Here is a 26,333-nt window from a genome sequence, read left to right on the forward strand (position 1 = left end):
AGCTGCTTAGAAAAAAATCATTAACTCATCTGGAAAGCACGATGCGAGCCAACATGGGGAGGGAGAGGGCAAAGGTCGAACACAAGCTGCTGGTAAACACCAGGATTTACACATGGAGATCTTTAAAGGCTCGAAAATCTGTGTGAAGAATCTGCGTCGAGTTCAGCATCTGGGCAGGAAACCCGAATATTCCCCAGAAACGCTGCACTCTGAGGGGAGAAGGGGGGGGCGACAGGGTGGGAGGGGGGAGCTCCGGGTGCCGTGAGAGAAGTCGAGAAGTCGTGACCCCGGATCAGCTGATGTAATCAACGTTTGCTCAGTGGCCCAAACGAAAGGAACCGAACCCCAGCGCCATCACACACAGATGTTCCATCAGTCACATTATTATTTCTTTAAATAGTTATTTTGTAAAATGATGTTCTTTCTAAAAGATTAATTCTCTCAAGGCTCTAAAAATAAGTGTTCAATAAGTGCGTGAAAACAGTGATGTGGGTAACAGACCCCCCCCCCCCCCCCAGTGGCCCCTTCATAAACACTGAGGTAACAGATGATCAAAGTGTTAAAGAACCATTTAGTTCTTTGCTCGTTGAGTTCTGAAGACTTAAGAACACAACGTTGCATCGTCAGCAAAAGAGAGGTTCTTATTGGCTGATGCCCATGAGTCACATGATCAGGCGTAGCGGCGCCGGAGGAGACCAGGCCGAGCTGCTCTGCGAGGGGGGGGGTCGCGGTCTACGACCCGCTTGCCGTTCTTCCCCCCGTTGGGATGTTCGTGGCCTCCTCCCTCGCGACGCCTCGCCTCCAAGCGTTTACTGACACCGATGACGTCGTGTATTTTTTATCCTGTTACCCAGAAGACACTGCGGCTCTTTCTCCTCTGACCGAATAAGGGAGCGCGTTGTGCCACGGCTCTGTTTTCTAAATCCGGTCCCCTTTGCGTCCCATTAAGTCGTCACCCATCACATGAGCTAACATTTAACCGCTATTACAGAGAGCGTGGGGGGGCACACAGGAAGTAGGTCCTCCGCAGGGAGCGCCATGTGGGAGGAGCTTAGATGCAAGAGGACATCAGACTGGTTTCTGCACTAAAACGACACGCAGGGCGACTTAATCCTCGAGCTTTCTTCCTCCCGGACCGTGTGCGGAGCACCGCCGCTTTTTAATGGGGCGCCCGGGGGGGTCAAAGGTCAGCGGACAAAAATGTCAAAAGGTCGGAGCGGCAGAGAGGGAAACTCCAAATGCTCAGGAATTCTGTGTGTGCGGAGAGGTCGTGAGAACAGCCCAACACACACACACACACACACACACACACACACACACACACACACAAGCACACACACACACACACACACACACACACACACACACACAAGCACACACACACACACAAGCACACACACACACACACACACACACACAAGCACACACACACACACACACACACACACACACAAGCACACACACACACACACACACACACACACAAGCACACACACACACTCTGGCTCGCCCACAAATCTCGGCTTGTTTGAAACACTAATTGTGCGCGTTGGAAAACAAAGGCGCTTTCGCACCTGGAGCCGCCGGCGCCGGCTGAGCGATGGTGGAAAGGTTTACGTTGCCACGGTTACGGGCTCGTCCGTGGAGCGAAGCTGGAGGTTTAAAAGAAACATAACTTCAGCTCCTTGACCTCGTTGAAGATGAATGGATCCCACCTCTCCGTAAAGACCGATCTATTTACTTCATAAATGAGCTTTCAGACGTTAAAACACAGACAAATATTTCTGGAAGCTCGTGACGCTGAAACAAATTCAGAAGAAAAGATCTCAAAGGACATCATTTAGTAACAAAATGTATTTTTCCAAAAAGCATAATACATTCAATAATCATCACAATTATATAATCAAGATCATTTGTATTTTTATTTTAAAAGTAATTGTGTATTTTCTAATTAAAAACGTGATAAAAATGATCCATATTTGGATGTAATCTCAGCGTCTGGTTGGAAAAGCCTTCAGGGTCGTTTCCTGTTTGGGTTCAGACTTCTTTCTTCAGCAAAGAGGAGACTTTGTGTCCGCGTCGTTTCCACGGAGAAGAAACTCAAACCACGTTTGATGCTTCTTGGGTCAGCTTTTCATCCTCAATCCGTGCAGAGCGACGTCGGGTCGCCGAGCGCTCCCTGGACTGGTGATCCGTTCCCCAGAGGTCACGTGGACCCCAGGGGTCACGTGGACCCCAGAGGACGGCTCAGATTGTCTCTGTCCTCTGTCCCTGTCTCCTGAGGACGCCTCCGGACTGCTCTCGGGCCTCGAAGTCCTCGGTGGCCGTCACAGGGTCAGAGGGCGGTGGACGACTTGACCTTGGAGGAGAGGACCTGTCTGAACCTCCTCTTCAGCTCCTGCATGTTGGGGGACTTGGGTCGGGCCAGGTGGAGGCCTCCTCTGCGCTTCTCACCGTTGCCCCCCCCCAGCGCCCGGACCACCTGGAACAAAGAGTCCATCTCATCAACAGGCTAAAGTCCCGATGTCACCGATCAAACTCGATCAGACGCATCGACCACGAACACGTAAGACTATTCCAGCTCCGCTTTGGTCTCCACGAGTCACCAGGGAAACATCTGGATCTTTGATGCTTTGACCCCAGAAAACCAAAAGGAGAGAACTAAGAGGAGAAGCACAACTACGGTCTGGGAACATCTGAGATAAAAAACTACTCCTTTTGTTCCCCCACTAAAACAAATACACCGATGGGACCAATAAGGACACAGAGACCTCTGTGGGACCAGGAACACAAGCCTGGTATTTTGATACCAGCTGCAAATAGCCTGTGCACCATTAATTCCCACAGGAAGGGAACATGGCTCAGAGGTTTGCTGGATTGGAGGCGAATCCGCTCCTCCTCGTTAACTGGGAGGAGCGGGAAAAAAAGGAGGTCCCACCTCCTGACAGAGGTGGAGGAAGGTGGCGTGGACTCCCTCGTGGTTCTCTCTGGCCGAGGCCTCGAAGTAAGATCCTCCTGAGGACACAGGTTCATCCGTCAGATAACACTAGCACGTGTGTGTGTGTGTGTGAGTGTGTGTGTGTGTGTGTGTGAGTGTGTGAGTGTGTGAGTGTGAGTGTGTGTGTGTGTGTGTGTGTGTGTGTGTGTGTGTGTGGAGCCTATTGAAAGGGTTTCACATGCCGTTCTCTCGTGAGGTTTCTGACGTTCGGAGGCCTGAGAACTTCATCACATCATGAATGTGTCATTTTCAGGTTTTCAAGGCCTTCAAGAGTGTAAAATGTTTAATTTGGAGGTCAAACTGAAGGAGAATCAAGATCAAAGTAGCAGTAACGAGGTAAAAAGAACTCAAATGTACATCAAGAATAAAAAGTAAAGTAGTCAAAGATTGTTAAATCTCTATTAAGAAATGTATTAATTACCGTTGTGTTATTTTGTAACAAAATTCTACTAACCGACAGAAATGTAACGATCACTTAAAGGTTCACACATGTGACGCTGCAGAAGAACAAAGGGGAGCAAAGAGGTCGGTAGTATAAGAGGAGGAGGAGGAGGAGGAGGAGGAGGAGGGTGGAAGGAGGTGAAGAAGCCCCACCTAGCGTAGCCGCGAGCGCCTCGCCCTCCTCCGCCGGCACCTGCCGGGCCCTCAGCAGGTCGCTCTTGTTTCCCACCTGCAGCGGATTACAGATTACAGGCCGGGATTAGCCGGGCGGGGGGAGGGGGGGGGGTCGGGGTCAGCGTCAGTCTCTGCGCCTCACGCGGGTTCACCAGGATGACGGGGATGTTCCCGGAGGGGTGGATGCGCCTGACGTGCTGGTACAGCGGCTGGATGGTGCGGTAGCTGTGCAGGTCGGTGATGGAGTAAACCAGCACGTAGCCGTCGGCCCAGTAGATCGACCTGCGGGCCCAGCGGGACAGTTACGGGGCGCCGCCTCCACGCCTGGACTCACCGTGCACAGAGGGGAAAGGAGCTGACCTGTTGATCTGCTCCTGGCAGTGCAGGCCCTCGGCGTCGTCCTGGGGGGGCAACCGGGGGGGGTCAGCGTGAGTTATGGAGGGATGAAGAGGTGAACAAATCCAACATCTCCTGCTACTCAATGCACGTCAATGGCTTTCACACAGCCAGTAATATTAGTGTAAATTAGCTTCACATTGACAAACTACAACATGAAGATACTCAACCCCCCCCCCCCCCACTTTGCTGACTTTATATCATGGAGGAGGTTTCTGTGTCATAGTTGAAGCACTTATCACATTATCTTGAAGTGGTTTCCTATTTTAAACCCTTCCGGAGTCCGTCCATCATTTGAATAAAAGAAGCCCAGATTCCTTCCACCTCTTTTCACATCTCAACTCATTTGTTTTAGATGCTTAAAATTTGTGGGGGGGGCAGAGCAGCTTAAAGTGAGTCAACTAAAACTAGCAACTAAAAAAGACAAATGGGTGTTTATGGACAAGGACCAGCTGGTGGTCCGTGTCCCCCCCTCCTCAGTCGGGGGGGAAGAGGGACAATCGCACTTCCCTCACAACGACCGGGAGAGACAACACATTCAGTTCACTTCAGCCCCCCCCACACCCCCTCCAGATGCCCCGATGTCTGGTTCTCTTCTCTGTAAACAGAGGGTGTGCAGCGGGGGGGGGGGGGGCAGCACGTTGCGCTCATTAACCTCGGGGAGATACGGCCACTTCCTCTCACTTCAAACTCATTCCTGAAATTGCTTTGGAGATAAAACATTTAAAAAAAGGAAAAGACGTCTTTGATGAGTTCAACTTCTAACAGAACTTTTTGAGCGTCTATGAGGAAATGACTCTACTTCTGTGTAGTGACCAGCAGGGGGCGACTCCTCTGCTCCCATAGACGTCTATGAGGAAATGACTCTACTTCTGTGTAGTGACCAGCAGGGGGCGACTCCTCTGCTCCCATAGACGTCTATGAGGAAATGACTCTACTTCTGTGTAGTGACCAGCAGGGGGCGACTCCTCTGCTCCCATAGATGTCTATGAGGAAATGACTCTACTTCTGTGTAGTGACCAGCAGGGGGCGACTCCTCTGCTCCCATAGACGTCTATGAGGAAATGACTCTACTTCTGTGTAGTGACCAGCAGGGGGCGACTCCTCTGCTCCCATAGACGTCTATGAGGAAATGACTCTACTTCTGTGTAGTGACCAGCAGGGGGCGACTCCTCTGCTCCCATAGACGTCTATGAGGAAATGACTCTACTTCTGTGTAGTGACCAGCAGGGGGCGACTCCTCTGCTCCCATAGACGTCTATGAGGAAATGACTCTACTTCTGTGTAGTGACCAGCAGGGGGCGACTCCTCTGCTCCCATAGACGTCTATGAGGAAATGACTCTACTTCTGTGTAGTGACCAGCAGGGGGCGACTCCTCTGCTCCCATAGACGTCTATGAGGAAATGACTCTACTTCTGTGTAGTGACCAGCAGGGGGCGACTCCTCTGCTCCCATAGACGTCTATGAGGAAATGACTCTACTTCTCTCTTGATTTATTCCCTCAGTAAACATTGTAAACATGAGTTTATGGTCTCAGTCTCTAGTTTCAAGTCTTCTTCAATGCAGCATGATGTTCATTTAGTGAATGAAGGTCTTGAGCACAATGAAGAGCTCAGCTTTTTGGAGTCTCTAAATAATTCCGACGGTTTCGGTACATTCACAACGTTAGTTGAGATAATGTTACACTCTGCACATCTTCTCCTCTGGGAGGTGACGGGCTTCACCTGGAGAGCCACGCAGGGAGTATCCTGGATCTGAAGCGACACTTCCTCCCCTTCCAGCGCGACCTTTCTGGAGTAGAGCGCTCCTGGGGAGAATGAAAGGGGACGGGATGAATGGCTGGACGGTACGGATCAACGGCGCCGGGGGGGGGGGCTTCTACAGCTCGCTTTGAGGGACTCACCGGTGTTTGCCTCGTAGTCGCCGATGAACCTCTTGGTCAGAAACCTGACAATCAGAGCTGAAAAAGAGACACGACAAGGACGAGCTCAGGAGCGTTGGTTTCTAAACCGTCGTTTCGTTGGACGTAAAAACCTGGTTCTGGACCCTCGAGGTTCTCATGCTTTCAAAAAGAAACAAGCGGCAGCAGATGGGACCACCCGGCTGCCACCTGCTGACCTTCTCAACCCTTAAACGGTTGCAGGTGTTGCTGGAATGTCTCCTTCTCTGTGGCACATTTTCAGGATTTGAAAAGCTCTGCGGCAGAGAGATGAGCCGAACCAACAGGCCCAGAAGAAGGAAACGATTGAGCCCGAATGTGATGTGTGACAACCCGCCCCGTCTCATCTTTTGATCGGTGAATGATGTCTCGTGCATCTCTATCTAAACCCTGCTCATTCCTAGTGGAGGGAGTTTTCTTTTTGATTTGTTCCCCGTTTGTGTTGGATGATTTTTACCTTCCTTCTGCATCTCCACCGTACGACAGGAGAGTCATTTAATCGCCTCTGAACCCCGATGACATCACTGTGACATCACCAGGGCGGTTTCCTGTGACTCCAGGGACCAAAAGCCCTGGTTTCTGGTTGGTTTATGCCGATTTCCTTGAATAGTTTCTTGAGGTTCAGTAGAATTAGTAAAACTATATTTATATATATATTTACAGGAATGAGTTCATTCTTAAAACCCTCAACAGGATCAACAGTTTTAGAAATCTAAAGTGACACAAGTTATGCTCTTTGATTTTTGAAAAAAGGAAGCGTTGTACCTTCTACGTAGTACAACTTGTTATTTTTAGAATTAGGATTGAACATAAAATGATTTTTATGGGATATGAGCCACAGGTTGAACTACTGAAATGAATACTCCTTCCATTTCTGATTATAATAAAAAACCAATAAAACATAAAAAGGCGTAAGGTTTTGTAAAAGGTCGCCCCCTGTTGTTGAGATTTGGTTATTTATTCCAAACCTTTTCCCTACTTTCTTTATATTTTCCTCCTCTAGCGCACAAATATATCATCGATATATTTTACAACAACAACAAAGCTGAGCAATGAAGGGCTTGATCCGTTATTACTGGTTACTTATTCAATTATTGAATTGCGTTTTTTAATCCACACAAGGCTGTCCATCGAGATTAAATTACTTCGAGATAAAAATAATAAAACAACCAACCCCCCCCCCCCCCCCCTCATCCGGTTGCATGCAGATGAGCGACCTGAGCCCCCACGTCCCCCCCCCCCGGTCCTCCCTACCGGTTTTCCCGACGTTGCTGGCCCCGAGCACCACGATCTTCACCGTCTTGTTGGGCACGCAGTCCAGCAGCGGGTACTCCGGGATGGGCACCAGCAGGAAGTTACCGGACCCGCCGCCGCTGCTCATGGTGGCCGGCGCAGGGTCACCAGAAAGCCGCATCGAGCTGCCCGCTGGCCCCGGATCAGCTCCTGCTCTACGTGGGAAGATAACGGGAGGGAGGGACGAGGGAGGGGGGGGGGGCAGAGGAAAAATCACTCCAGTATTCCCATAAGATCCCCGCACAGCGTGGAGAGAGCTGTCTGGACTTTCCTCTTGGTTTATTATGCTGAAAAAAGTAGGTGTTTCCTCTCTGTCAAAGCTGTGAAAAGTCCCCGATATTTTCCCAGTTTTCCTTCAGCACCGGGACGCCTTCACCGGGACACCAGGACCACCGCAGGACCACCGCAAGACCCCCGCACAACCACCGCAGGACCACCGCACCGAGGTCCAGTCTCCTCCACGCGCAACGTCCCAAAAGAAGTGGTCCGGTCCGCACCGATTGCAGCTCCGACTGACCGTGGGGAGGGAGGAGCTGGGGGGGGGGGGTTCTGATCCATCCCCTCCAATGTTCCCATGAGAACAGACTGCATTGAGCTCTTCTTTCCATTCTACACTCAAACATCATTGAGGTTCAAGCGCCGCCGTTAAAACAATAAATAAACAAATCAAAATGATTTAATAAAAGTTTGCTTAATCGATCAATTAATCTGAGTTCATTCATTTGGAATTTGTGCGATGAATCTGGTTCAGTGTTATTCATGCGACACAAATAAGGATCTTTGGTTTAATAAAAAGCAGAAAATTATTCTTTTTTGTCATAGTTCAAACATTTTAAGGAAAATGGGAAACGAGAGTCTAAAAGGTAAAAAAAACAAGTTCCTTAAATGAATACGACTCAACATGTAAATTCTGCATAAAATATGAAGTAAAATTGAAAAATGATCAGTTTCCAAATATGCTTAAAAGTAACCTCCTTGAATTAAAATGACTAAATCTGTGCGCTATGCTGTTATATAAAAGATTATATCTTGGCCCAGAGACAAAGTTTGGCGTGAGACCTACGTTTGGATTATAGCACCGCCCACAGATTCTAGCCCCTGTACCACAACCGAGCGCCCCAAACTGCTTCAGATTTCAGCCTCGGCGACACTCCCTCTTCGAGAGGACCGGAAGCCACGTGGTTCACATTCAAAATAAGATAACACATATGTCCTCCATACGAGTAGTTCTGCACATTATCAGGAGAATCAGAAGGTATTAAATGATATCACGAGCCGGCTTAGGCTCCATGTTGAGGTGATTTTCTATGCAGAAGTATACTACATTACCTTCCATAAGAAATAGTGTTCTATTTACTCTACTACCTTTAGTAACTGTTGTATATTATTGAAGGAAGAGCTAACTGACAGTTTAAAAAATTCAAATAGGATTTAGATGAGCGGGGAAAAAGTGCATTTATTAAATGTATTTTTTGTTCCTGCGTATTATTTTGAAACATCAGAGCGGAAGTGTGATGCGCTCAGCACCAGGGCAGAGGGGCACAAGGCACACGGCGCTCCCCCGGAACTCTGCAGCCGCATCGGCTCTGATCATTTCCACATCGGGGGTTCGGTCCAACATGGCGGCTTACGGATGGAAATACTGATGACAGTCCGAAAGATCGCCTCGATTTGTACGATGGTAAGAGGCCGACATTGGGCTTTACATGACGGCGTTGGGCGCGCTGCGACCCGGTCCAGTTAAGCCCAGGCAGCTAATAGCTAGCGGCTGTGCTAGCTTGTTTGCTAACAACCACAGTTCAACGTGATGATAATAACAACACACACGGGGGTTTCTAGAAAGTTGTATCCTGTTAACAGGTAGCCCCTCCGGCCCTGCGGGGAGTCCGCTTTAGTTTGACAACCGGGTTTTATTAAGTGTACACGACGCTTCTGTGACAGTTCAAAGCTTGTAGTTTGTTTACGCGAGAAGGATGACCAACGGGCGGAAACTAGCTAGCATTAGCCCGCTAGCTTAACGCCAGCCCCCCGTGGCTCCTTTGGACCTGGGACAATAGTTGTGTTTCCCCAAACATGTGAAACAAAATAATGTGTGTCATTCTTTGCAGCAGCTGCTTTTATTTGCAAATAGCTGCTGCTGCTAAAAGAGCAGCTGCGGTCGGTTTATTTAAGCCCCACATCCGGGTGACGTTGCTCTTATCTGTTTTAATCTGTGTTTGCTGGGAGAGTTTCAGCATTTCCTGTCATGGGATGACCCGTGAACGCCTCACCGGGACGGACGCGGTGCAGAGTCAGCAAACACGTGACGTGTGAAAGTCGTTTAAAGCGTCAACAGTGGAACCTGTTCCCTCATAGATGGTCAGGGTTGGATCCTGGTTCAGTGAATCAATCATCAGCACTAGTGCTGTACGATGCTTCAATAACATGCCACTGTGATGCTTTTCAGGGGTCAGAGGTCATTGTCTGCTTTGCTCAAAGGCACTGTCAGCTGGTAGATGTTTGTAAACACGGCCTGAGAGGTCAAGGTTACAAAGGTCAAGTCGCTGAAGACGGCAACAATTCTTCTATGAAATGAGTCCCCATTTAAAATAAAAGATTCAGCGTTTCTTTTGCGTATTTGTCACGTTTGAGCAGGTTGGACGACCTCTTGTCTGCTTCTCTTTTTGCATGTTGTACGCGTGTTAATCGGATCGTACGGTGCTGTTTCTGAGTGTAGACTGTGTGTGGTTTCTCTCCTGGAGCCTTCAGTCATCACAACTCTGCAGATGTTCCACTGATTGACGACTTTTTGTGCGGCTAATCCGGTTAAATGTACAAAAAAGTGAATTTCCGGTTAAATACTTTCCCCCGGACCCTCATAACCACGTCTTACAGCCCACGTTGGACCAACGGCGGTCCAGAGGGGGGGGGGGGGGGCTGCCTTCCTCTCCGTGTCACCTCCCCCCATCGGGGACGTCGCCGCGGCTTTGTTTGCGGCGCTGTGATGTCATCACATGGTGGTGTTGTTGGGTAAATAAGGCCTCGTCCGCTCTCCTCTTGTTGGCTCTACACGGACTGCAGTGTGATGATGATGATGATGAGTAAGGACTCAGTCAGCCCTGACTGATATATAAACTCTTTAGTTTCTAATAATCGAAAAATCCTTTTTATAAATATAAATCTAAAAAACCTTGAATGAATGAATTTGCCGAAGTTAAAGTGATGTATCATTTCAGAAAAAAAGCTTCTGATTAAATAATGAATATTTTAAATAGTATCAAATATTGTTTTTATCTGCTCGACATCTTTTGATCAATCCGTATGACGCTGATAAAAGACACATTCCACACATTCATGCCTTTTAATTCGTGTAAAAGTCCTGAAATGTGTTCAAACGAGTCAACAGGAAGCGAGGAGACGAAGCAGCAAACAGACGCTGGACAGCAGGAAGTCAACAACTAGCAGGAAACGCGCCGACTAACCAGCCGTTGCCACGGATACGTGTGCAAAGGAAAGGCTTTAACCTTCCTCTCCCTCCTCCTCCTCTTCCTCAGGGCGCCAATGCCTCTGCCTTGGAAAAGGAGATTGGACCGGAACAGTTTCCTGTTAACGAACACTACTTCGGATTGGTCAACGTAAGTGAGGCTCGCCGCGGCGTTAGCTTCAGCGCTAACACGCAGGTACCCAGAGCCCCTCCCCTTCGTCACTCTGACTCCGCCTCTCTTCCTCCTCCAGTTTGGCAACACCTGCTACTGCAACTCGGTGCTGCAGGCGCTCTACTTCTGTCGGCCGTTCAGGGAGAAGGTGCTGGCGTACAAGGTGAGTGGGGGGGGGGGGCAGCTTCTGCTCTTAATAAACAGTTCTTTGTGACCTCGTCTGTGTGCTGACGAGTCATAAAAAGATGCGGTGTGTGTGTGTGTGTGTCATCACTCCCTCAGATTAGATTAACATTCAAGGTTGAGGCTCTTTACTCCACAGAACGGTAACAGCACACCTCCTCCTCCTCCTCCTCCTCCTCCTGCTCCTGCTCTCTCAGGTGCAGCCGCGGCGGAAGGAGTCCCTCCTCACCTGCCTGTCGGACCTGTTCAACAGCATCGCCACGCAGAAGAAGAAGGTGGGGGTCATCCCCCCCAAGAAGTTCATCTCCCGGCTGAGAAAAGAAAACGGTGAATATGGCGGCGGTGTCGTCACGGGGGGGAAGAAGGCGGGACTTCCTGTGTTTTTCTGAGGAAGAGCGTCCATCCAGCAGCAGGTGTTGATGTTCTTTTCACCAGCTGATCACTGGGGGGGGGGGTGAGAAGTCTCACAGCGGAGGAAATATAAAAGTCCTCGACTCATGTCGTCTACTTCCCTCTCCTCCTCCTCCTCCTCCTTCTTGGTCCACCTCAGAGCTGTTTGACAACTACATGCAGCAGGACGCCCACGAGTTCCTCAACTACCTCCTGAACACCATCGCCGACCTGCTGCAGGAGGAGAAGAGCCAGGAGCGCCAGCAGAACGGGAAGCTGCTGCAGAACGGAGGGGGGGGCACGGGGGGGGCGAGTGAGGGAGGAGGAGGAGGAGAGGGGGAAGGAGGGAAGGAGACGCAGCAGACTTGGGTCCACGAGATCTTCCAAGGGACGCTGACCAACGAGACGCGGTGCCTCAACTGCGAAGCCGTGAGTCACATGATCATATTCCAAAAATCAACATGTACATACATAACAAAGTCAACTTCAACAAGGACTTGGGTTGTTTGTTTGTTTGTTCGCTGTAAGCAGACAAACAAACAAACAAACCACAGTTTAATGTTCAAAAATGTAAAGGTTCTTTGGACTCGTTAGAACAATAAAATTCTGAAAGTTTGTAGACTTATTGAGGCATGTTTTTCGTGCTGGTACCGAGTTGCTTCTGAATACTGTCATCAAATGAAGTCCTGATACATAAGTGACTTCTAAGAGCCCCCCTGGTTCCTTTATGAGGAGACCCAAACAATGCCCCCCAAGAGGAAGGAGCTCTTTTACCTGGACGTGAAGGATAAGAGAAACAATTCCCCCGTTAAGTGTCACTTCTTTGACGTCGCTGGCGGCTCCTTGAGTGACGTCCTCGTGTGCTGCAGGTGAGCAGCAAAGACGAGGACTTCCTGGACCTCTCCGTGGACGTGGAGCAGAACACCTCCATCACACACTGTCTCAGGTAAGTTCACTGAAGGAGCTTTGATCCCTCACCAGGGCCCCCCTGTGCCTTAACCTGTGTGTGTGTGTGTGTGTGTGTGTGTGTGTGTGTGTGTGTGTGTGTGTGTGTGTGTGTGTGTGTGTGTGTGTGTGTGTGTGTGTGTGTGTGTGTGTGTGTGTGTGTGTAACAGGGGCTTCAGCAACACGGAGACGCTATGCAGTGAATATAAATACTACTGTGAGCAGTGTCGCAGCAAACAGGAAGCCCAGAAGAGGTGAGCTATTGGTTAGAGCGTTGCCATGACGACGCGTCTCCCCAGAAAGCCACTGAGAGGGTTTCCCTGTGCTCTGCTCAGGATGAGGGTGAAGAAGCTGCCGATGATCCTCGCCCTCCACCTGAAGCGCTTCAAGTACATGGACCAGCTGCACCGCTACACCAAGCTGTCCTACCGCGTGGTCTTCCCCCTGGAGCTCCGCCTCTTCAACACGTCCGGGGACGCCACCAACCCCGACCGCATGTACGACCTGGTGGCCGTGGTGGTCCACTGCGGCAGGTGGGTTCTTCGCTTTGACGCTTGCTGTCGTGCTATCGGGTGCTTCGCGTTGTGTTAAACGTTCACGCCGTGCCTCTCGTGGCTCCTCCCCCTTTGCAGCGGCCCCAACCGAGGACACTACATCACCATCGTGAAGAGCCACGGCTTCTGGCTGCTGTTTGATGACGACATCGTGGAGGTAGGAGAGACCCTCCTATTCAGCTTTATTCTGCCCAAACGCCACCAAGGACTTTATCACTTAATAATGTGGACATAGAGTTATTTAACAAACAAATCCTTTAAAGTTAGCTGCTCGGTTTGATCTTTAAACACAAAGTGCTCTGTAGAAGCCTTGGCTGACTTTCCTTTATTTCCCTAATGATTCCCATTATTTTGTTCTCGTTCAGAGGAAATTGAGGTCTTTTTGGAACAAACGTCTCATTTCAAAGTGAAATGTTCCATTTGTGCTTTTTTAGCCGACTGAAGGTTTCTGTTAACAATCAGCTGTGATTATTTAAGTATTTATATACATTTGACGTCTTTCTACCAAATGCCAATGCTCTTTGTCATCATTATCCCAGTGAATTATTCTTAGTTACAGACCAGTAAAATAAATCACCACAGCAGCGGGGGGGGGGGCATCTGGTCCAGAGACTGACTGAGATTCCGCTGAGTTTGCAAAGCAGAAGGAACAAAAGTCCTGATTTGAGGAGATTTCACTTTCTGTTCCTACTTGTCTCTCGTTCGTCTCCTTGTCTCCTTTCCTTTGGTCCTTCCAGCTGGAGGAGAAGCTTCTCTAGCGCCCTGCTTCCTGTAAACACACTCGCTCTTAGATGGAATCATTTCCCTGGAAGCCTTCTTCGTAGAAGCCCCCCAAGGTGGAGGCTCTGAGCATGCTAAGCTAAAGGAAGCTAATAGTTTTAGAACTCAACGCTCTGCGCTATGAACTCGACACCTGGCAGACAACGGGACAGAGACGTCGCTATGCTAAGCTAACGGCCTCAGGTTCCAGGTGTGGACCTCCTGCACCGCCTCTAACGTCCAAACCTTCTGATCTTCTCTTCCGGTAGAAAATCGACGCGCAGGCGATCGAGGAGTTCTACGGGCTCACGTCGGACATTTCCAAGAACTCTGAGTCGGGCTACATCCTGTTCTACCAGTCCAGAGACTGAGCCCCCACCAACGCATTAGCCTCCTGGATTGGGACCTATCGCCTCCTCCAGAAAGCCCCTTAAAAAGAATGGGGGCCGGGGGGGGGGCAGCTGAGGCTGTTCTGGGACGACGCAGAGCAACCAGCCGGATGACACGTGGTCGTCACGGTAACCATCACAGTTCTCTTTAGCCTTTTTTTCTTTTGTGTGTGTAAAATGCTGTGCTAAGTTAGCCTTCCGCTAACACAAGCTAACACATGCAGCCCCCCCCCCCCCCCCCCCTTGGTCCGTCATATTCAAACCGGAGGATGATTTCAGCCTCAGAGGAGCGTTGGAATCTCTGATCTCAGATAAATGTGTTTTAATCAGGCAATATATATTTTCTATATATTTCCTTTAACATCTGACCTGTGAGTGTTTGACGGGTTCGATGCGACAGCCTCTGATTGATTCTCCTCGTTTTAACGCACAAACAAACCAAATATAGTTGTTTCTATTGCTCCAAGCTGGCGAGGCTCCTCCCCTCCGGGCGGTCCCCCGTCAACAAGCGAGCGCACCCTGTCCCCTCAGAGGCCTCGTGGTCCGATTCCAGTGTTTTCTGACTTGAAATGTGAAGTAAAAGCTGCTGCTGCTCCACCTCTCCACCTCCTTCCTGGAGGTCGGATACGTTTAGAAGATCTGGAGCTGCTCCTTTTTCTACCGAGGCGACACTTTTAAACTCTTTACCTTTTTAAATTCCTTTCATTTTGATGACCAAGAACAAACGTTGCAGATACATAAACTCTCCTGTTTCTTCTGTTCAAAGAAACGTCCGCCGACCAGCTAATAGCTCGTTAGCATGTTAGCTAATTAGCAAAGAAGCTAATAGCATGTTAGCTAATAGCTAGTTAGCTAACAGCATGTTAGCTGTTTCTGGGCACAGAAGGGGAGCAGCTTCAGCTCAAAGTCGACACTAATGTTTTTTGGGGGGGGTTTGATCCGCTTCCATCTTTTACAGGTTTATAATGCAGCTGCCAACAGAATCTGTGGAATCCTGTAAAAGATTTAAGTTTCCCATTCGGCCGTTTCGGGGATCAAAGTCTCCAGATGTGGGGGGGGGGGGGGGGGGGTGTAGCTGCTTCTAATCTGACAATGAAGTGCAGTTTCATGGACAACTTTGAAAAAGTGTTGAAACAATTTAATTTAAATATTTTAAATATTAATTAATATTAAACGTCTCACTTGTTTTTGATATAATTCACTGATTTTCCTGCTCTTTGGATATTGGGAGATTGAGAAATCTCGACGTGTACATAAATACAGATATTATTGGAATATAAATATTTGCTTGCTTTGGAAGTTATGCCTCAAAATACTTTTTATTGTGTTGAAGAATCAATACGCCTGGTGCTCAAAAAGCAACAAGCCCCACCCGCCTGGCGCACAGGGTCACTTAAAACAAACACCCCTAAAGGGAATGACCTCCTATGTACTGACTGATTTCTTTATGATAAGTTTCCTCTGAAGGAAACTACTGTGCAGAAAGTGACTGACTAAACCTGTGTGTTGCTGTTAAAGGAAAGATCCACCAGTTTATTTTACTGTTACCGTGAGTCATCGTTCATTCTTAAACCAATCAGGTGGACATCTGGAAACATCTTATTTTTGGACAAGAGTAAAACTAAACTACATAAAACGTAAAAATAATGAATATGAACTCAAAAAGCACTTTAACTCTGAAACTCGGGGAGCCTTGTTTCCTTTGTCTTTGGTTCACGTAAAGCAGGACGAGAAGATCCGCTGCAGGAAGCCTCCATGAAGGTTTATTACAGAAGCAGAAATGATGTGATATCAAAGCTCAGGTGGATTTTTCCTTCAACAGTCGTAGCCGTTGTGTCCTCTGGAGACGTGTCCTCCGGAGACGTGTCCTCTGGAGACGTGTCCTCCTTCCTTCTCGGACTCCCCAGGAATGTAAATGTTTTCAATGGAATGTGTCACTAACGATACTTAACCTTTTTTAAACTGTTGTGTGAGAGACATCAGCCTCGTGGACCCAGAGAAGTTATTTATACTTTTATTAGTTTGTGTTAAATGCTCCATCGTGGAGTTTCTACTTCTTTCTTTTTTATTTTGCCGCTGCCCTCAGACACAGAAGTCTGTGTGTGTATATATGTACATGTATACATATTATGCCCCCCCCCCCCAGGCTGCTGTCTGAATACTAGCACATGAAGTACCAGGAGGACTGGTTCTAATGAGAAGTATCTGGACCCAAATAAATCAGTGCTTTTTAAAATGGAAACATCTCGTCTGAGTTCATTTTATTGTTTTCAGATCAACTAAACGTTAAAATGTTGATAAAAGATACGTTAAGTATTTGAATACTTGATTGAAAGGAGAGGAACCAACGACCTGCCGCGCGTTACACTTAACGAGCAGCTCATCCTCCATCTGGAAGCACTTGGTTTTAATCCTAATTCATCTTTTCGTCGGCGTGTTGCAGCTGCTGAACATCTGGATGCTTTGGTGATTTATTACAGATTCCAGTCGTCTCCACCTGAGAATGTGCTCACTGCAGAGGACGTGAGGACATGAGAGGACGGGGATTATCTACACGCCACGTGGTCCAGAAAGAGGGGCACTTTATAGTGATTTATTTGAATGGGTTTCCATGACAACGAAGCTCAGGAAGTACACGTAGAAATAAACGCTGGGGCTGTAATGTGTGTTTATTCGTCTCAGGACTCGATCGGAGATATTTACAGTTAATGCAGCTCAAGAAGCAAAGACGGTGTTAAAGTGTTAGAGTCCATGCAGCTACACACAGGGAGGGGGTCCTACTCGGGGGGGGGGGGGGTCATGAAGTACATCTCAATGAATACTGCAATATTTAATCTCTTTCTTGCAACGTTTTGTTCCGACGTGAATCACCACAAAGTCTTTGGTGAGTCTCCTGCAGCTCCATCAGAGCCTGGGGGTCCCGCCTGTCGTGCTGCCGTGTCACGATGTTAACTAACATCTGGACCCCCCCCCCCCCCCCTCCTCCATCACACCATCGTCTCCGAGCTCGACCCTTTCCCGGTGAAGAAGTCCCAGAAGTTGGAGGCCGGTGCCAGTTTGGCGGCCTCCTCGTGGGGGGGCTGCCTCACCCACACGCCGCTGTCCGTGGACCCGCTCAGACCAGAGCAGCTGCCGAGCCCCCTGCGGGGGGCGGAGGGGGGGGGCGGCTGGGACAGGCTCAGCAGGTTGTGGTGGGAGTGGAACTGACGCATGTGGCGGATGGATTTACCTGAAGGGGGCTCACCTGGGGGGGGCAAAGAGCAAAACATGGTGTCAGCAGCTTCTCTGTGTCTGAATGAAAACATCCATTTCAAGATTTCACACTAAAAGCTGTAGAAACCAATAAAAGGAAAAAAGACTACAGATCAATCATGTTCCATCTTTTATTTCCTCTTGTTGCTCAGCCTGAACTCTTGAAAAAGGACAATTCTCTTATTGTGAAAGGACTTCCTGTTAATAGTGGTGGATGCTGTGGCCATAGCTCACCACCAGATGGCGATTTACCCCCTAGTTCAACATGCATTTTATTTTGAAGATGCTAAAGTGTACTGAGGGATTATAGCATCAGCATTTTAGGAGTATTGGTGGTACAATTATATCTCCATACGTGCATAGCGTGTGCGTAGCGTGTGCACAGCGTGTGCGTAGCGTGTGCACAGCGTGTGCATAGCGTGTGCATAGCGTGTGCACAGCGTGTGCACAGCGTGTGCACAGCGTGTGCGTAGCGTGTGCACAGCGTGTGCACAGCGTGTGCGTAGCTTTTGCGTAGCGTGTGCATAGCGTGTGCGTACCGTGTGCACAGCGTGTGCATAGCGTGTGCATAGCGTGTGCGTAGCGTGTGCATAGCGTACCGTATCTGGTGTCCTGCCGCTTCCTGCTCTGGTTCAGTTTGAGGACGTTGAGGAAGACCTCGCTGGTCAGGCTGTTGCCGTCGGACTGGAGCTCCAGGGGGGACAAACTCCCACTCGAGGCCCCCACGGAGTCCAGGGAGGCCCCCGTGTCCCGCCGCCCCCCCGACTCCCCGCCGCCCTCCGCCGTCACATGACTGCTGCCGGGATAAAACAGCGTGTAGCATCTGAAAGAGGCACGTGACGCCCTGTGGTTGCCACGGTTACCTGAGCTTCCTCCGCAGCAGGTAGTCGATGATGTCCGGGTCCGTCTGGATCAGACTCATCAGCACCTCCTGCTGCAGCTCGGCTGAGACCTGGGGGGCGGGGAGGGGGGGGGGGGGGGGGGTGTCAATGAACGCTTTAAACATTCGTACAAAGTGATTCTACGAAGAACTTCAAGTCGAGGGGTCGAGTGGTACCATGAAGAGCCTCCTGTGGTTCTGCACCAGCAGCAGCGTCACGCCGATGATGGCCGCACTGTCCTCGATGCCCATGCCGTCCCCCCCCCTCTCCCTCTGCAGCAGGTTGGGCCCAAAGATCACCGCCAGGTTGGCGGCCGTCATCTTGTTCCCGGGGATCTGCAGGACGGAGCGGAGGTTGGGTTTGGCTCTGTTTGTTAACTTATTAGTTCTAAACCTGCAGCCATCGGATGCAACAAAAGACCAGAGAGGGAAAAACTGAAATGTTTAAAAAGGCACTAAAACTACCAAAAAAAGACACCAAGTACACACTGAATTCACCAAAAAGATACAAAATGACCTGAAGAAGACCAACAAGAAGACACCACAAGGACTAAAGAAGAACACAAGGACACAAGGTAAGACACCGCGGCCCAGAGGCGTCCTGCCCGTCCACCAGGGGGCGCCGGGGGGGGGTCTCTACCTCCTGGTCGTCGGTGCCCACGCTGTCCTGGGCGTAGCTCTGCACCGTGTGCAGCAGGTGGAGGAGGCGCAGCAGCGTGTCGCAGTTGCAGGGGGGCAGCAGGTAGAGGAGGTGCTGCAGGTACTGAAGCTGGTCCGCTCCCTTCAGCGCTGCAGGGGGGGGGGGGGGGGGTTACAGCCTGTTTCAGTCAGGGCCTCAGTGCGTGTGCGTGTGTGTGTGTGTGTGTCTGTGTGTGTGTCTGCTCACAGTTGGCGTGCAGGAAGGCCGGGTACAGCTCCAGGGGCAGCAGCGGGTCCGGGATGTCTCGGAGGAATTCTTTGAGCAGCGCCGCCACGTCGTGGACGCTGTGCTCCTCGTCCAGCTGCACGTCCACCCCCCTGTCAAAGTCCTCCAGCAGCTGTGGGGACAGACGTGTCCCACGTGAAGCAAAGACAAACACACGCAGGGGTCAACCCCCTGCCCCCCCCCCCCCGCCGATGGACACGAGTTCTCCAAAACAGGATGTCACACATCAGCGTTTCCCTTGAAGATTATTCTCATGTTCCAATCGGACAGGAAACACGAGTCGGGAAGATTCACCCTTTCATCTTGTTATTATTATTGGTCACATACTTTAAACTAGTGGAACCTTCACAACGTTTAGAACCTTACAAAAGAGTTTATTTGATTTAAAGAGTACATTCTACAGTATTCATAGATATTTTCTCATGCTTTTTTAACTATTTCTAATCGGATAAAGGTCAGTAAATCACCTCACCTGTTTCACCCTCTTCTTCGAGCTGCCAACCCGGAAAATCCCCACCGTCTGAAGACCTGGGGACACAAAATGGACAATTACAACCAGAACCAGTGGCTCTGGATAAAGGACGCGGGGGACGTCCAGTGGCTCTGGATAAAGGACGCGGGGGACGTCCAGTGGCTCTGGATAAAGGACGCGGGGGACGTCCAGTGGCTCTGGATAAAGGACGCGGGGGACGTCCAGTGGCTCTGGATAAAGGACGCGGGGGACGTCCAGTGGCTCTGGATAAAGGACGCGGGGGACGTCCAGTGGCTCTGGATAAAGGACGCGGGGGACGTCCAGTGGCTCTGGATAAAGGACGCGGGGGACGTCCAGTGGCTCTGGATAAAGGAGGCGGGGGACGTCCAGTGGCTCTGGATAAAGGACGCGGGGGACGTCCAGTGGCTCTGGATAAAGGACGCGGGGGACGTCCAGTGGCTCTGGATAAAGGACGCGGGGGACGTCCAGTGGCTCTGGATAAAGGACGCGGGGGACGTCCAGTGGCTCTGGATAAAGGAGGCGGGGGACGCCCAGTGGCTCTGGATAAAGGACGCGGGGGACGTCCAGTGGCTCTGGATAAAGGACGCGGGGGACGTCCAGTGGCTCTGGATAAAGGACGCGGGGGACGTCCAGTGGCTCTGGATAAAGGAGGCGGGGGACGCCCAGTGGCTCTGGATAAAGGACGCGGGGGACGTCCAGTGGCTCTGGATAAAGGAGGCGGGGGACGCCCAGTGGCTCTGGATAAAGGACGCGGGGGACGTCCAGTGGCTCTGGATAAAGGACGCGGGGGACGTCCAGTGGCTCTGGTTAAAGGACGTGGGGGACGTCCAGTGACTCTGGATAAAGGACGTGGGGGACGTCCAGTGGCTCTGGATAAAGGGCGTGGGGGACGTCCAGTGGCTCTGGATAAAGGGCGTGGGGGACGTCCAGTGGCTCTGGATAAAGGACGCGGGGGACGTCCAGTGGCTCTGGATAAAGGACGCGGGGGACGTCCAGTGGCTCTGGTTAAAGGACGTGGGGGACGTCCAGTGGCTCTGGTTAAAGGACACGGGGGACGTCTCACCGTGGGTCTCGATGTGGCTGCAGCACCTCTCCAGCACCTGGGGCACCTGCTTGTAGATGGGGTTGAGGCTCAGCTTGGTCTGGGTCCGCCCCTCAGACGTGACTCCGCCTCCTCCGCCCGGCGACCTCATCAGCTCCAGCTCGGCCGGGTGAGAGAGCTGCAGCGCCTCCAGCAGGCGAGACTGACTCTCCACCAGGTCGGAGATGGAGTCCACGGACAGCCCGCCCTGCGAGAGACACGTTGTCCTTTACTTTGAAGGTAAGACTTTTACTTTGAAAAGTCCCGCTGAGCAAATCATCTCATAAAATAAATAATCAAAAGAAGAAAAGCTACAAACAACAAGCTGCTGATATGAAATCATGACGTGAGTAAAAAGTAATTCAACACATTCATATCCAAACATGTTAAATCCACACAGATTTAATGGTGTCTTGTGTCGTGAGGGACAGAGAGACAAAGTCCTCCATCCATCAGGCTGCAGACACCAAGTTCAACCTTTACTCTGACGGGGCGAACGTCTCCGACAGGAAGAAGAGGACACACACACACACACTTGTGTGTGTGTGTGTGTGTGTGTGCATGTGCGTCTGTGTGTGTGTGTGCGTGTGTGTGTGTGCGTCTGTGTGTGTGTGTGCATGTGCGTGCCTCTGTGTCTGTGTGTGTCTGTGTCTGTGTGTGTGTGTGTGTGTGTGTGTGTGTCTGTGTGTGAGTGTGTGTGTGTTGTCAGACGTGTAAACAGCTGCTGCCGTCCCTTTAAATCCCTTTTGTGAGTCTGTATTAATACAAATATTTACACTGAGAGGACTTCGCTGTTAGAGGCTTAAATCTAAAGTGGGTTTTCTTTTTGCAAAGTTTAAAATGCTTTTCAGATTATTAATATAAACCAACAGTCCGACACATTGTAAAGGACACATTAAACAATAACAATGTAGCATGTAGTACGAAGTTACTGTGTTACATAAATCTGTGTTGCATAATGAAAAATGAAGATAAAAGCTGTTAAAGGAGCCACATTGTTTCCTCCTGACTTGTTTACTCCACACGATGCAGAGGATCCTTTCCCCCCCACACGGGGGCTGATTTCCCCCCCCCCCACTCACCCTCCTCTGTCCCCGCCCCGCGTTGTCCAGAAACGACAGCGGTTTGAGCGCCGTCTCCAAAAACGGCGCCGGCGCCACGGAGTTGGCGCACGGCGAGCCGGGCCCCCCCCCGGCCCCCGCCGCCGTGCCGGAGGAGGAGGAGGAGGAGCCCGGCGGCCTGCTCCCGTTGAAGAGCTGCCTCTTCTCGGCCCGGAAGAGCAGCACGCTGGCCTCCAGGTCCAGGCAGTCGCGGCGGCTCTCCTTCAGGGCGTCCTGCCGCAGCTTGTGGGCGCGGTCGTTGGCGATGACCTGGGACAGCGGGATGCCGAACGCCTGGGGGGCCGATTCTGATTGGACGGGAAGAGGACAGGAGAAAAAGGGGAGTGTCATTTGAGGCCAAATGGTCTTTAGTGATATTTTGGAGCGACCTTTGATGTAATGATGCAAATGTTGCAAAAGCATCAACGTACGCAGCTTTAAAGGGATTTGAACCCATCGCACGTCTGACATAACCCTCCCTGAGGATCTGAGCTGCATCCCTCAGGCCTCCAGCTGCTTCATGGAGGAGTCACATCTGGGTGGACTGGAGGTCTTTTGTTAAAGTTTCTTTCTTTAAAGGTCAACCATCGATCGTTTGGCTTCATTAAACATCGTTAAATATCACGTCTGCTGTTTGCTCGTTGGAGAGAAACTAAAAACCCTGGAGCTTAAACACATTGTGGACCCAAAGGTTGATCCAGAGGATCCACTGGCGGTCACATGACCGGGCGGTTACCTGGCACAGAGCCCCAGTAGGTGAGCTGAGAGCAGCGGATTAACGCCGTTGGTTCTTCAATCGTTTCAGGAAGTGAGCGTCTGAAAATGGTACTTTCTTGGTTCTTGTTCTTCTGAGTTTGTATCTCTACGATTGATAAAAGCCCCCCCCCCCCCCCCCTGCATGCGTCTGATGACTAGTGAGGGTGAAATCTGTGTCCCTCCCCAGGGCTGAAGTCTTCTGGGATTACAGTTATTAAATCAACAGTTTCATGAACCCATCAACAACATGTGCAGCATCCAACCCCCGCCGCCTCAAACACAGAGCACGTGTGTGTGTGTGTGTGTGGGGGGGGCTGCTTTGTTTAGTGAAACCAACGCGTTGCATCAGGAGGATTAAAGAGAAGCAAACAGCACACAGACAAACACTAGTGACTCCGGTTAAACCAAGTCACCTGAAAACCACAGTCATGACTCGTCAACCCGGCCTGAGGGCCACGGGGTCACGACCCCTGAGGGCAGCGGGGTCACGACCCCAGCAGCGTTGCGGCAGCAGAGTTTGCGGGAGCGCCGCCAGGGGCCCGATGTTCCGTGTTTTGATTGGACCGGGTCAGCTTCAGATAAGTCCCACTGTGTAAGAGGCTGGAGGCGGGATTTAGGTGTGTGTGTGTGTGTGTGTGTGTGTGTGTGTGTGTGTGTGTGTGTGTGTGTGTGTGTGTGTGTGTGTGTGTGTGTGTGTGTGTGTGTTGTGCCTCGTGCAATAATCACCTGAGAGCAGAGAACATCTCTTTGTGAGGTTTCAGTCACATTGTTAAGTGAAGCTTAGTGAAGGAGGAGGAAGCTCATAAGCTATTTGCAGCCTGCGAGGAGCCGCTTGGGACGCCGTGTCTGACGGTGATATTTACAGTGGCCTCAGTGTCGTTGGGGGGGGGGGGGGGGGGAGGGGAGGGGGGGGGGCACATGTGAACTCACCTCGCTCTCTCTTTTCCTTCGAGAAGGAGTCAAACTTCCTGCGGAGGGACTTTCGCCGTTTGTGTGTTTCTGTGAGAACCAGGAGGAGAATGAGATGGTTACTGAAGGCCGTGTGAGCGCTGGAGACCACGCGGCCTTCAGGGAGGTTTCCATGACGACGGCAACACAAACAATGGAAGTTCATTTGTCTTTCATCGACCGTAAAAATAACTTCAGCCGTCTGTCATCGCTTCTTCCCCTCGAGAACAAACATCGGCTTCCCTCCCTCTCCTCCTCCCTCACCTCCTCCCTCCCTCTCTCACCTCCTCCTCCCTCACCTCCTCCCTCCCTCCCTCTCCTCCTCCCTCACCTCCTCCCTCCCTCTCTCACCTCCTCCTCCCTCACCTCCTCCCTCCCTCCCTCACCTCCTCCCTCCCTCTCTCACCTCCTCCTCCCTCACCTCCTCCCTCCCTCTCTCACCTCCTCCCTCCCTCTCCTCCTCCCTCTCCTCCTCCCTCCCCTCCTCCCTCTCTCCCTCACCTCCTCCCTCCCTCCCTCCCTCACCTCCTCCCTCCCTCTCCTCCTCCCTCCCTCTCTCACCTCCTCCCTCCCTCTCCTCCCTCCCTCCCTCACCTCCTCCCTCCCTCTCCTCCTTCTGTATAAGAATACAGGAGAATGTTGTTTTCCAGCAATAAGCCGTAGTGTGTGATGCATCATTTAGTAATCACATCACTGCTCTAAATGGCGGGAGGGTTTTTTCTCCTTCTGCTCCTCCTCCTGCTCCTCCTCGAGGTGCTTTGCCACTGTTTAGGTTTCTCACACCGATGTTTTGAAACCACTAAACGTGGTCGAGGTCTTTTTCCCTTTTAGGGCCCGGCGGGCTGAATGTTTGGGACTGGCTTTGCTTTCGTTCCCTCCAGATCAGAAGCACAAAGAAGCTAAAACAGTGAGTGGGAAAAAAAGGGTCAAATTCCCATGACTGCAGGAAATTAAAGTTCATTTCCAAGGCACACGCCCCCCCCCCGCTGGCCCCCCCTGCACACACGCCGCCTCCAGCTCGGGCTGATCCCTCAGCATGTGTGCGTTTGTCCTCCTGTTGCGTGATGGCGTGATGCACAGTGAGACGTTCATCATGCCACACGTTAGGTTTCACTTTGATGATCAACAAAGTGGAGCCACACAACCCCCCCCCCCCCCCCCCCCCAGCGCCGCACAACCCAGGACACAGTTCACACAGCTTTACCTCCTCAGAGGGACACACAAGGCCATGAGGAGGTGTCCACCAGGTCACAGGAGGCCACTCGCGGGGCTTTTCCCATGAACCTCAGCGTGTAACTGGACCCTGACCAGATGGGGAGAAGCTTTACGTTCATCCCTAAAGATGTGGAAGAGTCTCACAGGATGTCCAGGGACCACGTCGGCTTTTATTCCCCGATCCGATCCCATTGTGAACAAAAGGTGTTGATGCACAAGGTCCCACGGGGGGAAACAAAGATGCTGAGCCAGCAAAAACAACATTGTTCTATTATCACATATTATTACAAGAGTGCATTCAAGCATCAGCTAGAATTAAAGTCTGGAGCATCGTATTATGATGACACAGGCGGGTCGACTTTAAGAGGCCTGTTCTTGTTGTGGCTGTTGCTACGGTAACCTTGTAGCCTTTATGTTGTTTATTCACCCTTATTGCGTAACCGAGCCAGAGCCGCCGCACCACGCATAAAGCCAACCAATGAGAGTGTCTTCAGCAGGCTGAGATTGAAGGGAGAGAGCGGAGAGGCTTCCTGGAGCCCCCCAGGTCTGGAACAACAACAACAACGTTGTGTTTGCTGCTTTCTAATAAATGATCCCGACTTTTAGGCACCTTTAAATCAATCCGACCGCCTCCTGTTCCTGGGGGGGGTGTCAGACCCTCAGAGTCTCTGGTCATGGCTCCCTAGAGGACGCCAAGCTACAGGAAAGTCTCTAATGTTCTAAATACGTAAAGGTAATGGTTTATAATGGCTTAAAATGGCTCTTATCTATAGCAAGTTGCTTATTTGTTTTTTTCCTTCTGGTTGAAACTAAAATAATTCAGATATTTTCAACAAGTTGTTTAAACAGACCCAGGCCAGATGTCTTTATGCTAAGCTAAGCTAACCCTCCTCCTCCAGCACTGAGGGGACGGTTCGGTACCTCTCGGGATGCTGATCCTGAAGTCCAGGTCCCTCTGCTCCAGGTGGTACAGCGCCACTTCCTGTAGGCGGGCCCGCTCCAGCTCCGACAGGCTCTGGATCGGAACCGGCTGCAGCCGCACGCTCTGACCCAGCATGGTGGCCCACGCGAGTTCGCCCTGCAGGGGGGGGGGTCGGGGGGGGGGTCGGGGGGGGGGGGGAGACAGCGCGAGACGACTGTTAACGCGGGAAAAACCGCCGTCACGTTCAACGTCATCCAGCGGAGAACTCCTACGTTCTTTTCCTTCACCTTTTCCTTCCTTCCTTCCTTCCTTCCTTCCGGTATCTCCTCCCCCCCCCCCCACCTCCGTCCGTTACTTCCTCATGTCCCCCCCTCCCGATGGTCCGATGTCTCACTGATGGTTGTACAATTTATTCATTCAAATCTCACAAACTTTTGCCCCTTTTTGCGGTCTTCGCGCGCACCACTTTGACTTCCGTTACTAACCCGAGCACCGCCTTCAAAATAAAAGCATCTAATGCAAAAAAGGAAATCAAAGGAGAACATGTTACAAAAGCAAAACATTCATTAATACGTACAAATTGGGTTAGTTACACCATTCACTTTCATCCCTTTCCCATGTCTTTGTCCTTTTTATCCCTTCCTTCCCTTCATCCACTTTGACT

At 50.8% G+C, this 26,333-nt stretch overlaps 3 protein-coding genes across 7 annotated transcripts in view; 1 reads left to right on the plus strand and 2 right to left on the minus strand.

Annotated features, from left to right (window-relative positions):
- Positions 1-1,834: 1,834 nt before the first annotated feature.
- rasl11a (RAS-like, family 11, member A) lies at positions 1,835-7,749 on the minus strand. 2 transcript variants are annotated; one of them, XM_037480103.2, is made up of 8 exons: positions 7,204-7,749; positions 5,914-5,970; positions 5,735-5,817; positions 3,974-4,014; positions 3,756-3,895; positions 3,593-3,668; positions 2,939-3,015; positions 1,835-2,482 (listed from the first exon to the last, which is right to left on the minus strand). In XM_037480103.2, exons 1-8 carry the CDS (start codon positions 7,361-7,363, stop codon positions 2,451-2,453), a joined length of 666 nt encoding a protein of 221 aa, XP_037336000.2. In that variant the 5' UTR covers positions 7,364-7,749; the 3' UTR covers positions 1,835-2,450. The 2 variants fall into 2 exon arrangements, with proteins under 2 accessions (XP_037336000.2, XP_037336001.1); XM_037480104.2 differs by having other exon boundaries at positions 3,766-3,895; positions 7,204-7,748.
- A 1,002-nt stretch (positions 7,750-8,751) lies between these two features.
- usp12b (ubiquitin specific peptidase 12b) lies at positions 8,752-16,893 on the plus strand. Its single transcript, XM_037480017.2, has 10 exons — positions 8,752-8,923; positions 10,776-10,856; positions 10,957-11,040; positions 11,258-11,387; positions 11,611-11,879; positions 12,320-12,396; positions 12,566-12,649; positions 12,731-12,928; positions 13,028-13,106; positions 13,978-16,893. Exons 1-10 carry the CDS (start codon positions 8,876-8,878, stop codon positions 14,077-14,079), a joined length of 1,152 nt encoding a protein of 383 aa, XP_037335914.2. The 5' UTR covers positions 8,752-8,875; the 3' UTR covers positions 14,080-16,893.
- Positions 16,798-26,333, minus strand: part of arhgap36 (Rho GTPase activating protein 36) — an 18,692-nt gene continuing 9,156 nt past the window's right edge. For 2 of the 4 annotated variants that reach the window (XM_037479928.2, XM_037479930.2), the window contains exons 2-12: positions 25,669-25,825; positions 23,515-23,583; positions 21,811-22,136; positions 20,711-20,936; positions 19,627-19,682; positions 19,116-19,266; positions 18,870-19,018; positions 18,407-18,565; positions 18,213-18,301; positions 17,949-18,145; positions 16,798-17,341 (exon numbers count right to left, since the gene is read on the minus strand). In XM_037479928.2, coding sequence (XP_037335825.2) covers positions 17,085-17,341; positions 17,949-18,145; positions 18,213-18,301; positions 18,407-18,565; positions 18,870-19,018; positions 19,116-19,266; positions 19,627-19,682; positions 20,711-20,936; positions 21,811-22,136; positions 23,515-23,583; positions 25,669-25,825 — 1,836 coding nt within the window. In that variant the 3' untranslated portion in view covers positions 16,798-17,084. Of the gene's footprint in view, positions 17,342-17,948; positions 18,146-18,212; positions 18,302-18,406; positions 18,566-18,869; positions 19,019-19,115; positions 19,267-19,626; positions 19,683-20,710; positions 20,937-21,810; positions 22,137-23,514; positions 23,584-25,668; positions 25,826-25,956; positions 26,002-26,333 lie in introns of those variants that run through there. The other 2 variants (XM_037479931.2, XM_037479929.2) reach the window with 2 other exon arrangements.

Source organism: Pungitius pungitius, chromosome 1 (genome assembly GCF_949316345.1).
Source record: "Pungitius pungitius chromosome 1, fPunPun2.1, whole genome shotgun sequence".
NCBI lineage: Eukaryota > Metazoa > Chordata > Actinopteri > Perciformes > Gasterosteidae > Pungitius > Pungitius pungitius.

Coding starts and splice junctions, on each gene's coding strand:
- usp12b (XM_037480017.2), top strand. CDS start 8,876: ATGGAAATACTGATGACAGTCCGAAAGATCGCCTCGATTTGTACGATG. Junction 11,388..11,610: donor CCGGCTGAGAAAAGAAAACG/GTGAATATGGCG, acceptor GGTCCACCTCAG/AGCTGTTTGACAACTACATG. Junction 13,107..13,977: donor TTGATGACGACATCGTGGAG/GTAGGAGAGACC, acceptor CTCTTCCGGTAG/AAAATCGACGCGCAGGCGAT.
- rasl11a (XM_037480104.2), bottom strand. CDS start 7,363: ATGCGGCTTTCTGGTGACCCTGCGCCGGCCACCATGAGCAGCGGCGGC. Junction 3,896..3,973: donor TGCCAGGAGCAGATCAACAG/GTCAGCTCCTTT, acceptor CTGGGCCCGCAG/GTCGATCTACTGGGCCGACG. Junction 3,669..3,765: donor GGAACATCCCCGTCATCCTG/GTGAACCCGCGT, acceptor AATCCGCTGCAG/GTGGGAAACAAGAGCGACCT.